A 15709-nucleotide genomic window follows, 5' to 3' on the forward strand; every position below is an offset into this window, starting at 1 on the left:
CTGCTCTGGGAGCAGCATCAGAAAATGGTATCTGGGTAAACCGTGGGGAGCTTAAAATGGGCGGAAAGTATTTGGGAAAGAAACAGAGCTTTTAGGATGATTCCAGACAGGAGGAGAAGATCTTTGGGCAAGGAGAGGAGAAACGCCTCCATTCCCTAGGGAAGGCTTGGTGTCCCCATCACTGTGCCTGCTCCCTCCGGAGACACCCAGCCCCAGGCTCTACGCAGCCCCGGGCTCCCTCTGCTGATACGTCGAGTCACTACATCCTGCCCAGCAGAAGGGCCCAGTATAGCCCAGTATAGCCAGTGACCACCTCGAGGAAAAGGGGAGCTTTTTTTTTTTTTTTTTGTTCCCTGGACCTCAGACTAAGCACAGGGCACTGGGAACGCTGGGGACTTGGTCTTGACCCTCTCCATCTCCCCCCACTTGCCAAGCCCACCCACGCTGGAGGGGAGGGAAACCCCCAGCTCCATGGTAAGGAGATAGTTACTAGATCCCCGAGGTGTAGACGGGCTGCATGGCCTGGTAGATTTTCAGGAAGGGCCGACAACCTGGAAGACATCAAGGCGGGGAGAGAAGGCATGCTGCTGTTAGCCGGGAGGGCGGAGGGGCCAGGGCAGGGATTAGTCACAGAGGAGAAATCCAAACAGGGAGGGAGCCAAGGAAAACAGCCACTCCCCACCCCAGCTGGCGCGCTCCAGCCATGGGCAACATCTGGGATGAGCAGAAAGGGATGCTCTAGGTGGGGTGGGAAAGGAAGAAAGCTCCTCTAGCCCAGTTTGTGTCCTGTAGGACCTGGAGCAAATGCTTGGCTTGGGATGGAGGTGAGACAATGGTCTCTGAGTGACTGACAGCTTCTGGGTACTGGCACCAGGAGTGGTACTGCATCCCAATCTGGTACTACGCTCCAAAAAGTCATCGGAAAATGCTCATCACCCCACAGCTGGTGTTAGTGCCTCGGGAGCTCTGCCCCGGGGGGGGCACCTCCCAAAGGCATCTCTGGGGGAAAAGGGGAGTGCCCTGCTACAGTGAGCAGTCACAGAGAGGGAAAGGGAAATCCAAATTGCCAAGGAAATCAAGGAAAATATCCCTGGGGAAGAAAGCCTGGTCATGCAGCATGGTGTGGTGGTGTGTGCATGGCAGCCGAACTCAAGGGTGGCATGGAGATACCTACCACCTTTCGACTCAAAGTTGGGGATGCCGTGCATGATGACGTGGTGGAGGAAGAGGGGCTTGTTGTTCATCTTAATGCTGCCAGAGAGGAGCCCACTGAAGTAATGAATGTACCTGGAGGGTAGACAGGCAATTCAGGGGCAGGGCCCACAACAGAGCATCTCCCTTTGCTTCTCTGCACCCAACCACTCTGGCCATGAACACAAGATGCTGGGACCCACCTCTTCTGGGATGGCTGACCCACTGGCACCACCTTGTCCTCATAGAAACGTTTCATAGCAAACCTGTCCAGTGCCTGGTCAGCGCTGTGGGAACAAAAGGGCAGATGAGATCAAATGAAACTATTGGCAACAGCACCCCAGCACTGCCAGGATGGAGATTGACAGTGGGTCCCAGCTCCCTCCCAGGACCATGTGTCCCTCTCACCTGGCCGAGATGTTGCTGTAGTGCATGTAGGCAGCCACCACCACCCCCAGCCGGCCGCGGTTCCCCTATGGGCACATAGCAAAAGGGGGGTGTCATGGGGACAGCAGCGCCTGCAAGCACCCGGGCACAGCCACCCTGCACACAGTCAAGCACAGTCCAGTGCTTATGCATAGACATATGCACAGACCTATACGCACACCCCAACCCCTACAGACATACATCAATGCACACACACACTAACACCTACCCACAGCCCAAGCCAGAAACCACCACATTCCCTGCATCCCTGAGCCTTTGAGGCTGCTCAGTGACGTCCCTGCAGTCCCAAAACTCCTGTGAGTGTGCACCCAGGGAGATGGTCCAGCCCACCTTGTTGTGCAACACCACCACATTGTGTGCTGCCGCATTCAACCACGTGTCCATGGCTTTGCAAATGCTGCAGATTTTCTCCAGCGCTGGGGTATGCAGATCAGGCCACCCAAAATCCAACACCTGGGTGGGAAAGCAGGGACAGCCAGGGGTCACATCCATGCCAGGCTCCACCACCTCCACAGTCACTAGCCACGTAAAGCCTAGGGCACCACTGCAGTCCACTGCACAGACCCCTGCCCTTATGGGGCCCACCAGGGTGCCAGATCTCAGCCCCTCTCTGGGTCACCCAGCTCAGCTGTCCAGGGCACCACCACAGTCACAGGGATGGAGATGATGCCTTAGAGAGGTCACCAAAAGGCCCCAACAGTCAGGTTTGGGTTGAAGATGGGGGGAGAGTTTATGCTGACCCCACAAACTAACTGATAAGCCCTGGTGATTTCCTCTGGGCTTTCCCACTCTCTTCTCCACAACCAGATAAGTGGGATAGAACGGGTGGCTTTTCCTGCCAAACAGATTGTAGAAGGGAGCCAGCACCAAACAGCCCTGCCCCAAGTTCCTCTGCTCCTCACAGCTGTGACTCACCTTGGGGTGAAGTTTGCTGACATCGTGTCTCCGCTCAGAGAGGTTGAAAAGCTTCAGGGAAGAAGAAAGACAGAGTGAGGGGGCACCTTCCTGGATCACTGCCAACCTTCACCTCCTCCTCACCACAAAACTTCCCCAAAGCTACCCATGAGAGGTTTCCCAGCAAATATTAATCCCAGTAATGCCTTGCCACATGCAATGGCTAAAAACTCCCACAGAGTCCAAAAAGGACTGGAAAGCTTCATGTTAGGCAAAAATCCACACATTGGTGCAAAAGGCCCTCTCCCCAGAGCTGAGCCAGCTGGAGGTGAGGATGCATCATCCCAGATCGTACAGCACCCCATCCCCAGGGCCCAAGCACTCCAGACCTTTCCCCATCCTAGACCCAGCCATGCTCCTCACCACATAGTTGTCCCCATGCTTGGACTTCAGCATGTGGGCCACCTCGCGGAGGTTGCTGCAGAAGCTCTGCTCCTCAGCCGTGCTGGGGTAGGAGACGGCAATGATCCGCTCCGTGATGTACACCAGGTCCAGCTCACAGCTGTTCTCCATGGCTGCTGTCAGGCTCATGCTCCTGGGTGAGAGAAGGGACCACTGTCAGGACATGGCATGGGGAGGGGACACGGTGAGATGTACCCACTCTGCATAGCTCCTGGGGTTAAGCAAGATGGGCTGTGACATGTGAGGATGCAGCGGGAGGGCTGACCGCAGTCATTCCCCTCCTCCCAGACCTACTGATGTGTCTTGGAGACCCCAGGTTGGGGATGGTGGGTCATAACCACCATGTCTTCCCCATGGGGAGCATCTCCCAGCTGCAACACTCCTGGAGAACCAAAGTGTTTGAGAAAGGGTTGTGGTTTCAGGCACGACAGACATGTTCACACAAAAGGTAAACTGAGGCATCTACCTGGACATTTTGCGGCGTGACTGCACACTCCTGGGGGATTTTGTGGCATCCTAAAGAATCAGAGGAAAATGAGTTACTGCCCTGACCCAGCACACAGCCAGCACAGGGTTCATGCTAGAGCCAGGTGCGATGGTGCTGCTGGAGCATCCCATCCCCACCACACTGCGCCGTGCACAGTAGCACCCCCAAAATATCACTATCTCCAAATCCCACTGATGAGATTTAGTGGTGACACTAAACACCTCCATGGCACCACTGCCCCCCCCCCCACAACCACCAGCAAACCCCAGCTCTCACAACCCCCGTGTGGCTGGGACCAGCCACCACGGGCAGTGCAGGGCCAGTGCCTTGGCTCAGGGTCTCAGAGGACCTCTGAAGAGAACACTGCAGGTGGTGGGACAGTCTCAGGCATGTCATGAGTCCCTCCAGTCTGAGCCAGGCTCTGGGCACACTCTTGGCAGGACAGAGAGGCTTTGGCCCTGCCCAGAGCAGGGGCAGGTTGGCTGCCCGAGCAGCAGCGGAGCTGCCAGGAGGAGCCAGCCAGGCACGATGGTTTGCTTTGGCCCCAGCTCTGCGGAGCCGAATGCTGGGAGGAAATGTTTGAGCTCTCAGAGCAGGAAACTTCTATTTATGCATGTTCTCTGGCCTCAAGAATTTCATCTGCAGCCGGTTTGCTCGGTGACTTCGTGACCTCAGCCGAAAAACAAAGCAGGGTTTCCAAAAAAAACCGCTATGAAAAAACACACTCACACCTCATTAGTTTTAGTATCTCTAGCTAACAAGCAGGAGTCATTTAAAGACTCATCTCACGCAGGCTGAACATCCCAAGCCTCCAGAAGGATCCATGAACAAGAGATGCATCCCACAGCCAGCTCCTGGGATGCTCCTTTTGTTCCTGGTACTGTGGGACCTGCTGTCACCCTCCTTGGGGCTGCAGCATCCCGCCACTTGCACAGTTGAAGGCGACAAGGTGGGAGAGGTTTCCCCAGCGCCTCTCACACTCTGTCACCCAGCACAGTCCCAGGGCTGCTCCCGCAGGCAGCCAAGCGTCACCCTCCATCGGCTTCATGTTCCCCTTTCAAGGTCAGGCTGCCCAGCAGAGCAAGAGCTGGGCTCAGCAGCCCGCCAGGCTTCCCTTCCTTGCTGGAAGACACTCTGGGAGGCAGAAGCCCTGTTCAAGCACACAGAGGTAACAAGGACAGGAGCGAAAATCTACCCCCAAGGGTGCCCGAAATTTCTGCTCACCCCAGAAATCCCCTGGTATTGCTGGGGGGAAAGAAGTTAAAACATCACATAGAGAGGTAAAATCTTCCCTGAGCAGAGTCGAGGTGCGTGGAGCAAGCCTTAACCTGAGAGGTGACTTGTCCCTGCATGATCCACTGGTGACTGGGCCGGGATAGCCTTCATAGCAGGAAATGTCTGGGGTCCCCATACCCACCATCCAGGGGAGCCCCATCAGCCCGTGCCACCCCACCCAGCCACAGCAGCCTTGCAAACTGCAGCACTTCCTATCAGATGAGCTGACATGGGAAAACTAGCACTCACCCTCCTCTTCCAGCTGGGGAAACTGAGGCACAGGAGGACGAGCAAGGCATGAATGACAGTCTCTCTCTCTCTCCATACCCTGACCATGGCAAGACCCTTGTCTATCGATTTCCATGGCATGGTGACTCTGCTCCAAGCACCCTCCTGGCCAGGGGAGTGGGTGCCTGTGGCCAGGGCTCTCCAGCATCCCCCACCCCAGCAGGAGACCCCCTGACTCTGCCTGGGGAAGACTGCCCAAGATCAGCTGATAGGAGCCAGCACTCGCTTTACTAAACACTGCTGCCCACCGCTGGGCTGAGAGACCCTGCAAAGGTCTCCTCTGGAGCAGAGACCCTGGCCAAGCCAGTATGTCCCAGTCCAGCCCAGCACAGGACAGGTTGGTCCCACCCACATTAATTTGAAGAGTCCCCTGCCAGCCCCACTGAGCATCCACCTCACAGTCCCAGGCTGGCTCAGCATGTCCCAAAGCTCTGGGCAGCATCCAAAACCTGCAGGTCCCCTCTGCTTGGAAAGGGTGATCAGAGGCATGAGAAAGGCTGCAGAAATATCAGGAAACTTCCCAAACAAGAGAGCAAAGCTGGCAAAGTGGGCTCCTGACTGTCCTGATGGATTTTTCTAGCTCCAGATGCTTTTTAGACAGTTTGGAGAGGGGTTGGAAACATGTCCTGGACAACCAAACAGACAGGTCAAAGACAGCTCTCAGGTGAGGAAGGCTTTTATGTCTGCCTCCATCCCTTGGGTCCCAGCCCTGGTGTACAGGGAGGCCAGCAAGCTGGCTGCGGGCAGGGGGAAGCCGTCCGCGTTGACTTTGGCAGTGCATTTGTCTACACTATCTTAGCAATTTCATGTCCACAGATTAAATAACATATCCCCAGCTCTGGAACAGGAAAGCTAGATTTATGGCAAAAATCCTTCCCCCCCCCCCCATGCTGGGTTCCACCACCACCTCTGCCACCAACCCTTGGCATCTGACTTGGCTTTTGGCATGGCAGTCATCACCTTGGCTGGCAGGGAGGGGGAGCTGGAGACTACCAGGGATATTGAGAGACCATGCGAACATCCCAGGCTGATGGATTTTGGTTGTGGGGTGTGTTTGTGGCAATGGAAGAGGCACAAGCAACCCTCTGAAAAGTCTCAAGACAGAGACCAGCTGCCATGGCTGGTAGTACTTACCAAGGCATCTACCTGCTTCGTGATGCTCTCCCCCGGGGACAGCTGCAGTCAGGCAGGAAGAAGGGGAGGGTGAGCAAAAGTCAAGCAAGAGAGAAGGAGAGAGAGATTGAAAGAGAGACAAGCACACAGAGCAGGGGCTGGGGTCAAAAGTTCCCCCAGGCTATTTCTAGCTCTTCCTAGGAAACACGCCACGGTCCTGTTTCCTTCCCTGCCCAAGAACGTGTCTGCTCTTCCTAAAGGCTGAGAATCCCTCGAAACACAAATACAGAGCTGGGGCAATGCTCCAGTACCAAGGATGCTGACATTCTGCCTCCTGGCAGCCACCCGCTGCACTGGGCCACTGTCAGGGATGGAAAGAGCTCAGCCAAACCCTGGGCACTCTCCATGGTGGGTACCCAGTGCCCCCCACACCTCTGGGATCCCATCCAGATCATGCATGGACAGATCCCATAGCCAGGAAGTCTCGCCATAATGGGGTGAGCTCGGCATGGTCCCACACCCAGCCTGGCCCCAGGCCACAGACAGGCACAGCACCCCAAGATAAACCCAGCCCCACAGAGCTGGTGAAGGACCCCAGCAGGAGCAGAGCAGGGGGCCAACATACTCAAAAAAAGGGGCAAATTGGGTGACGTGCCACTGGAGTCCATGCAGAGCTTTGACATGGGGCTGGGGGGCAGGAATTATCTTCCTGGGGCAGAGGAGAATGTCTGGATTCCAAATAAAGGGAGCAGGAGGCAGACTGCTCTATCTGGGGACAGCTGGTTGGGGTGCCTGTGGGTGGCACGGCAAAGGAACCCAGCTGGGTGGCTCATGGAGGTCTTGGGACCAACAGAACCCCTGAGACCAGACTGCTCTGGTCCTGGCAGCAGGGTCAGGGCTGCCACTTCCACGGGATGGGGCAAACTCCTTTCAATTTCCTCCCCAAGCCGCAATAACGGTCCCAGCTCAAAGCCAACGTTTTTGCTAGTGATAAGTGCCCAAGGAGGCTGGCAGGGGTGGGGGGTGCAGGCAGAGATTAAACCTGGGGCAGATAACCATTCCGGGGCCCCAAGGTGGGCAGCACGCTCTGCTCCCACCCTATCCCCTTGCTGGGGCTCCCATGTGTGCTTGCAGAGGACTATCCCCTAAACCCACTTTTCAGGCAAGACCTCTGCTCAACTATAGGGTGCCCAGCCCAAGGCCCCTCATGAGGCACGGCCACCCCAGCACTGCCAGGCTGCCAAGCCCAGAGCTGAAACCCCGCCAGGGCCTCCTCTCACTGGCGCCTGCCCCAGCAAGCCTTGGCACATGTCCGGAGCAAGAAGGAAGGGCGGCCGCCCCAGCCCCTGGCAATGCCAGCCTCTCCACCACCACATGCCCATTCTGCCCACTGCCACGGGCACAGCCAGGCTGGCGAATGGACAGGGGGGCTGTTCTGCCAGCAAGATGCTGCCTGGTGGGCACTGCCATGCCATGCTTCCCAAAGCTCTGCCCCAGGCATGCTCCTGCTCACAGTGCTCTCCTCACTGGTGCCCTGCCATGCTCAGAGCCCTGCCATAGCCTGGAGCAGGATGGCAAGGGAGCACGGGTGCCCAGCATCCCCACACCAACTGAGTGTCCAGAGATGGGATGCACAGCTGTTTTCCTTGTGTCAAGAGATAAAAGGGTGGGTGGGAAGGGCTTTGTGTAGCCCCTGCCCCAGCTGCTCATTAAAGGTCCCCAGGAGGGACAAAAGAAATGGGTGACAATAACAAGGGACACAACGTACGGCCTTGGGCGCCCTGAGCCAAAGGCACATCTGGTAGAGCCATCTCCAGGCATGCAAGAAACCGCCCCAGCTCCAGCCAGGGAGGGGACACCTTCGGCGCCAGGGGACCCCAGAGCCAAGGCCAGTCACGTCCCATCTGCCTGTCGTCCCCCAAGAAACTGACACACCCCTCTTCCCCAAAAATTGCTGGCTCCAGGAGTCTCATGATGGCTGGGCTTCCCCAACCCGTGCTGCTCAGACATGGGATGACCTGCAGCCATCACCACTGCAGGACACAGCACTAAAATGGAGGAGCGGAGGGACATTACTCCCAGCATAGGACCACTATGGCTTTAGGGGTGCCCTGAAGCCTCCAGGCAGAGAAAGCCCCACACCCAATGCAGAAGAGGGGGTTTCATACCAGCCAGCTTCCCTAGAGCCCTTCCTGCCACCCACAGCTTGTGCCGGCGGGGTTCACTTACCAGCTCATAGTTGGCAGCAGGGGAGCAGGGGGTCACAGCCTGCAAGGAAGCAGAAAAAGGGCCCGGATTAGACCAACCCTGAGCATGAGGTGTGGGAAGGGACCAGGCTGCAGAGCATCCCCCCAGGCCAGCAAACTCAGCACCTGCCCAAGGGGCAGATGGGGACACCAACAGCCCAGTCACCCCGTGCAGGCATATAGGCAGCGTTCCAAAGCCATGGTTGGATTCCCAGGTGACAGGAGCAGGCTCGGGGCCATGGTGGTGGTGCCATTTGTCCTCAGACAGGCGAACCGGGCAGCCCCAGCTCCACGTGGGCATGCTGGACATGGCAGCGCAAGAGGCGACTGCCTGATGCCAAAAGTAGCTCCTGGAACAAACCCCATCCCAGCCTCGTGAGCGCTCCTGCAGCCAGCTGAACAGCCCGGCTATTGTTACCTTAATTACCAGCGGCAATTACTGACAATTAACCTTGGGTTTTGCGTGCACCACAGTCCGCCGGGAAGCAGCGGCAAGCCAGGGTGGGAGCGGCAGTGCCTTGTTTGTCAGTGCCGGGGGCAGTGGGAACAGCCACTGTAGCCCTGCGTGTGCTCGGAGATGCCGCCGGTAGCTGGAGGGTGTGATTCGTTACACCTTGTGTTCTCTGAATCCCCTGCATATCCCTGGGAGCAGTGACCCCCATCCAGCCACCCCCTTCCCTGTCCCTGCATCGAGCACACGTGCCAAACATCACTCAGGGGATGGTCCCCCACCAAATCAGGACAAGGACACCCTGCCCTTGGCCATAAAAGCAGGATTTGCCCCAAACACCCCAGTCAAAGTACCCCATCACCACCCCCACAGAGTGATGCCCAGCGCCTTTCCCCTCCCCAGCCGCCAGCTTGTTTGTTCCCATCCCGCCTCTCTGTTTTCTTCAGAGGTTCATCCTCCCGCTCCCTTCCCCTGCACATTATTATTATGATTTTATTCTAATGCAGAAACGCTTCCATAAAAGGCCCCTTTCCCTGCCCCGCGGCCCTGGCCCCACGCCAGCCTCCCTGGAATGTTCTCCGGCAGCGAGCTGCCGCGGACGGGGCCGGCGAGGGCCGTGCCGTACCCCGCACCATGCCCCGCACACCGCTGTGCTTCCCCCACGGCGATACTCAACCAAGGGTCCCCGACCCCCAGCCAGCTCCAGTTCCACAGGCTGGTGATGGAGGAAGAGGTACAGCTCCCACACCACGGGACATGCTGGTCCCACAGACAGGTATGGTCTGTGCCTTCCCCTCCTGTTATCAGTGCTTAGCAGGCTACAAATGCTGCTTCATCTGGGAAAGGGAGAAAAATGGGGTGCCCGTGGTTTTAATTCCCTACCCTAGCGGATTCTCTGATGTCTAATATGGGCTTGTGCTCATCCTACACAGCTCCTCCCATCCACAGAAGATACCAACCCAGGCACTCTCTCATCCCAGAAAGGCAGTTTTATGAGGGCTGCAGGAATGTCATGCTGTTCTTAGCTCCTGCCCCTCTCAAGTTTGGCTCAAACATGACCCAGGTTCAAGGAGAAGAGGGAAGACCCTGCCCTAGGCAACAGACCACTTCCTAAGGAAGTGGAGCTCCTGGCCCAGGGGTGCAGAAGCATCCCTGCTGCCCCACGGGACCGGTGAGAGCACCACCCCTCACAGGACCACGGCAATCCCCAGGACCACCTCAGTCCCCAGGGACCCCTGCATTCCCCGGTACAGGGAGGTGTAGGAAAGGCGACGGGACCTGCACACCCCTGGTCAGGGTTTCGTCTTGCTGCAGCAGACACAGCGGCCTTTCTTCTTCCCCCCAAACGGTGTTTGCATTCCTGCTGCCTGGCCCCCGCCGCCGCGACCCCGCCGCCCAGCAGCCCTGCCCAGGAATGTGAGGAACGAGGCGCAGCGGGGCTGCCGCCCACCCCGCCAGCCCCCACCGCCCCCCGCCCGCCCGGCCCCCCAGGTCGCAGCCCCATCCCTCCCAGCAGCCACATCCCCCGAGCTGCTGCCTCGAGACCCGGATTTTGCCAATCAGCAAAATTGGTTTCTCAGCGAAAAAGGCCCCATGGTCACGAGTGGTGGGGACATTCTGATGTCTCATAAAGTGTTGGGCACACCCTGCAGTCATCCCCTGGAGAGCAGTGATGGGATGGCTCACTCATAGTCAGCTGTCACCATACCTAGAGAAACTCAATACCATCAAAATGTCCAAGCCCAGAAGTAAACACCTGGTCAGCAAAACCATGGCAGCCCCTGGCCACACTGCCCCAGGGCAAAGGAGCCCATGGGAGCCTTCCTCCATAAAATCCCAACAGCTGCAACTCAGGCACCAGCCCCTGCACACCAGATCCCTGCTGGGACCTCAGCATACACTTCACAAGCACTGAGTGAGGTTGGAGGGACGCAGACATTCACCACATACCCAGTAATGGGACACCCTAGAGCCTTCTCCATGCTGCAGCCACCATTCACATCTCCCTTCCTCCCAAACCCTTCCTCTCCCTCCTCCTCCCACAGCAAAATAACCCTTGCAGCCACAGAGGTGCCCAGGGGCATCACCGGGTCCTACTCCTTCTATAGCATCCCTGCAAGTTGTAGCGCCAGCCCACAGTGTGCCAGCAGGGCTGAGAGGACACAAACCTCCATGGAGGGGCCTTGTGATTCAGCAGCAGGCTAGGTCAGTGCAGCACTGGGCACAGAGTGGACTGAGAAGCACAGGGGTTCCCCTCAGACTGGCTGCTGAAGAGGGCAAGTGCTGGCCCGCAGCCAGTGACATGGCCCACCCGGCTGTCGGTAGGAGATTCAGGCCCATCTCTGACGCATATCCCTTCCTCTGGGTGTTGGTTTTTGTTTTTCTCTTCCCCAGGAGCTCCGATAAACATTCCCTAGCTAGCTGATATCCGGGCCAGTGCTGACCCTTGCGATGCCAGGAGCAGCCACAGCACCAGCCTCTCTGGTCCTTGCATGGATCCTGGCACACCAGAGCCACTTCCCTCAGCCAGGCACACAGACCCAACAAGCAAGCCCAGCTGGTGTGGTTGGAGCCGGAGATGCGCTGTCAAAAAGGATCCCCCAGCATCCTGGACCCCACACACAGCAAGTCAGCATCAGGCAGGCACAAACCTTGTGGGCCCCCTACTCAGAAGGGATGTGGATCCTGAAAGAGAGGAGTAATGCATCCTACTCCTTCCAGCCCTCAGGAAGGGGGTCCCCTGCCCAAATCACTCAGCAGGCTGGAAATGCAGCTGCCAAGGAAGATGATGACTCGGTGGCTGGATCAGCATCCCACAGGGTAAGACTGGGGTGGCTCTGACACAAGTTCAGCCCACGCCACCTTGTGGGGAACCTCATGTGGTCCCACATCACCCCCAGGGGACCTGTTCCTCCCTAGCAAGGTCATCTAAGCTTTGTGCCATTCACATCTCAGCGGGGCTGCACATCACCTACCCACGCACCCCACAGCCCTCTGCTCTACCCAAGACCCTTCCCCAGGCAAGAGGGAGGTCCCAGGGACAGTAAAGGGCTGCAGAGCCCTTTTCCTCCTCACCAATCCCTCCAACCCTGCTGCAGCCACCAAGATCTGCCAAACCCCCTCTTAGCTGTGGTGTGAGGCAGAGCAGGAGCCCTGCCTCTGGCACCTCACATCAGGCACTTTAAGAGGACAGTTTGGGAACTCCAAATTGGGGATGTCAGGGAAGGATTTCCGCTCTACAGCAACCCTGTTCCCCCCTTCCTGATGGGTCTGCCAGCAGCATCCTTCTGTCCTACCAGCCACACAAGACTATAGGGTCCAGACTCAGAGATTGCCCCTCCACACCTCTGCCCTGCACAGGGGTCAGGTCCCCCCTGCCCACACCACGTGCTGCCTGCTCCTGCCCTTGCATTTCTCACAGCTCTGGCAAAATCTCATGTTTATGCAACAAGTCCCCGGCAGGAGGACGGCATGTTTCCATTTGCACCCGCTCCCTCCTCGCCCCAGCTCCACCCTGCCCAGCCATGCAGAGTTTCACCCCCCTGGCACAGGGGGCCAGGGGATCGGGCAGCACCCTGGCACCATGCAGCCCCTCTCTGCCCCAGCCAGCATTCAGGGGCTCTGCTCTTTTTGGGGTTCCTCCTCTCAGACACTGGTAACCAGCAGCTATGCCGAAGGGCCAGGGAGCGGCTTGGCTGGCGGACTGGGGTGAGTCAGGCTGGGCTGATGCAGGGGCACAGAGGTCTTGCCGCTCCCAGGCTTCTCTCTGAGCATCCCCGGCCCACCCTCCAGCTGGGCCAGGGACTGTCACCATGCTGTCCCCTATGTGCCCCGTGCCAGGGCTGAGTCCTTGCTGCAGCCTTGCTTCTGCATCACTCCTGCTGCTGGTACCTGTGGAGGATTCAGCACAGGAAAGAGCCACCACCATACCAGGACACCCCCCAGGCCGGGATGAACCCAGTTGCCTCTCTATCCCCTGGTACATCCCCAGGGAGTTGCCCCATAGACCATCCCCACCAGGAAGGAGACAGCAGGGCCAGGAGAGAGGTCACTAGGTGTACCCAGCCCTGCAGATCGAGGCTGAGATACCATGGGACACCAGCTGTTCCACCACACAGTGGCCCCAGGAGCCACCAGTCGCACCCGGAGACCCACAACATGGCTGGAAGGCTGACAGCTCCCAGTAGCCCCTGGTTGTTCCCAGCATGGGGACATGGGACAAGGGAGGCAATGCACGAGGAAGCTCTAAGGGGTTGTGATGGAGGCAGCAGCACCAAAATAGCCCTGGTTTGAACCCAAATAAGGGCAGGTCGCAGCTCTGGGGTGGTTTGAGCAATCAGCCCCAGGACTGACAAGTGCCAACTACGGGAAGGGGGAGAAGGTAGCATCCCCAGGCCTGCTGGTGGAGAAAACGGGTTTTTTGGGGTCAGGAGGGGAATAGAGGTGCCTCTGCATGCCCAGGACAGGGGTTGGCCCTGCCCCTCCAGCAGACACTGGCTCAGCACAGGGCTGGCCACAAGCAGGGATGTGCTGTGCTCCAGTGCCTAAAAAGGCAACATCTGCAGGCAGCAGGTCTGGATCTGGCCCTGTGGGCCAGAGCCTGTCTGGCACCAGACCCACAGCTCGAGCCATGCTCAGCTGCCAGCATCTACCCATAGGTGCTGCCACCCCACTGCAGGGACACCCTTCACCACAGTGCCCATAGTCTGCCCCAGTGAAGGGCATGGGGTCACACCCCTTACCAGCCTGCCCCAAAGGAGGACATGGGGGTCACGGCCCCACCTCCCCTCCCGCTAGCTCCAAAGGAGAATGTGGGGATCACTGCCCCTCAGCCTGCCCCAAGGGCATGAGGGCATCTATCACCCTACACCCAGCCTGTTCCAGTGGAGGACATGGTGGTCCCCCTGGCTTCTCATCAACCTCCCCAGCCCCAAACCAGCTACAGGGATTGGCATGGGAGCAGCTCCCACAGCAGACACTGGCTGGGAGCAGCCATCAGTGGGACTGGCTGGGATACAGCTTACTGCTGGGGGCTACAGCAGGATTGGTTCATGCTCAGGTTCTTACATGGCATTGGTCAACCACTGGATTCTCACATAGGATTGGTCAGTGTATGGATTCTTACGTGGTATTAGTGCAAAAATTCTCACAGGGGATTGGTTGATACATGGATTCTGACATGGGATTGGTTAGAGTAGAGATTCTCATACAGGATTGGTCAAGAGCAGTGATTCTCAAGCAGGATTGGCCAGAGCAGGGATTCCAGCATAAGACTGGTGAGCGAACAGATACGCACATGGAACTGGACAACAAATGGATTCTGACATGGGATTGCTCAGAGCACTCACTTAGGACTGGCCAGCATGTGGGCGCATTAACAGGCTGTCTGTGCCCTATCATAGGCACTGTGTGGGTCCCTGCCCCATGGATCTCATCTACCCCGTGGGTCAGCCATGCTGGTGGAGCACCAGGCAAGACCCATCATAGAAACTCCAATGCAGGCTTTGAGCTGCCCCATGGCATCAGTGGCACCTAGAAGTGCCCATGACGCTGTGCACTACCTCAAGGGGTCAAGGTGCCCAAACGGGCCACATCTGTCCCAGGGAGTCTGTGCCCCCAAGCACTAAGCCCAGGGGTTCACCTCTTGGGGGAAAGTCAAGAGCAGATGGAGATGGGGATCAGCGCTGTGTCTCCACCCCATGAGTTAGAGCTAAATATCCTGCAGTGAACTGCTGAGAAGCACCCCCAAAACTGATGTCCTCCATCTGGGTAATTAGGGGCAGCCAGCACCATGACAGGGTTCCCCAGGGAGGGGCTGCACGAGGCCAGGCACGGGATGCTGACACAGCAAGCAGAAGAGCATCCCAGGGCAGGGCACAGCTCTGCTCCACCAGACCCTGAAAACAAGTCAGGGTGCAAATGGACCCATTGGCTTGGAACCCCTAAAGAAGGCAATAAAGAGAGTCACAGCCCCAATGTACAGTGCCCTGCTTTGGGGGAGCAGCAGCCCCACAAGTTGTCACAAGCCCTGCCCTTCCTGAAACGGACCAGCAGGACGGCCAACAGAGGTTTCATTAGAGATGGAGTGGGCTGGGGGCTAATTTTCACCCCACTCACTTTCCTCAGAGGTGTCACCCCCTGGGATGGCTTTAGACTCCAGGCAGGACACACTGCCCTCCCAGTGCCACCATGCTGTAGGGACAAGGAGTGCCTGCTTCGATGCAAACTCCCAAACTCTTTTCGCAGCAGATGTCACCCCCCAGCACATTCCATGAAGACCCCGGGGTTCAGCCACTGCCACCCCCTGTCCCTGTCAGCTGCCCCCCACCACCCACACCGGGGGCTGACCACGATGCCAAGCGAGATCAGGCGCCCCAGGAACGCAGCAGTTCTTTTCTTTTCTTGTTTTCCCCTTAAAACCAAGAGGCTGATGCCTCGCTCGGCCGTTTCCTCTCCCAGGAGCACAGCCCAAAAACATCTGCGCCGGGACCTGCCCTGCCGGGTTTAACCCTCTGCGGGCCTGACGGCGCCGGAGGGCCGGGGGTCCCTGCTCGGCGGGAGAGGGGGGAGCGTAGGGGGGGGCCTGGCACCCGCCGGGGCAGCCGGGCTCCTCGCCACTCATTAACCCGGTGTTTAACCATTGACGGTTCTGCGGCGACACCGGAGAGGGGGGTTAACCCCTAGGCTGCCATGGACTCCTGGACTGGGGCTGTCCCTCCCGTGTCCCCCACCCCGGGGTGACAGGCACCCGCCCGGCATCGTCCCCCTCGCGGCCGTGGGGCGAGAGCGGGGTGCCGGTGGAGGACCCCGCTTTCCCGCGCAGTCCTTGGTCTCCAGGGACGGGTCCCTACGCAC

General features: G+C 58.2%; 1 protein-coding gene across 6 annotated transcripts in view; it reads right to left on the reverse strand.

Moving 5' to 3' along the window:
• TNS1 (tensin 1) overlaps positions 1–15709 on the reverse strand; it is a 68483-nt gene that overhangs the window by 37357 nt on the left and 15417 nt on the right. For 5 of the 6 annotated variants that reach the window (XM_030454208.1, XM_030454206.1, XM_030454210.1 and 2 more), the window contains exons 4-13: positions 8387–8425; positions 6179–6220; positions 3461–3510; positions 2956–3127; positions 2554–2604; positions 1969–2091; positions 1600–1664; positions 1395–1478; positions 1175–1287; positions 491–551 (exon numbers count right to left, since the gene is read on the reverse strand). In XM_030454208.1, coding sequence (XP_030310068.1) covers positions 491–551; positions 1175–1287; positions 1395–1478; positions 1600–1664; positions 1969–2091; positions 2554–2604; positions 2956–3127; positions 3461–3510; positions 6179–6220; positions 8387–8425 — 800 coding nt within the window. The remainder of the gene's footprint in view (positions 1–490; positions 552–1174; positions 1288–1394; positions 1479–1599; positions 1665–1968; positions 2092–2553; positions 2605–2955; positions 3128–3460; positions 3511–6178; positions 6221–8386; positions 8426–15709) is intronic. The other variant, XM_030454211.1, reaches the window with a different exon arrangement.

This window comes from Calypte anna, chromosome 7, assembly GCF_003957555.1.
Source record: "Calypte anna isolate BGI_N300 chromosome 7, bCalAnn1_v1.p, whole genome shotgun sequence".
Taxonomy (NCBI): domain Eukaryota; kingdom Metazoa; phylum Chordata; class Aves; order Apodiformes; family Trochilidae; genus Calypte; species Calypte anna.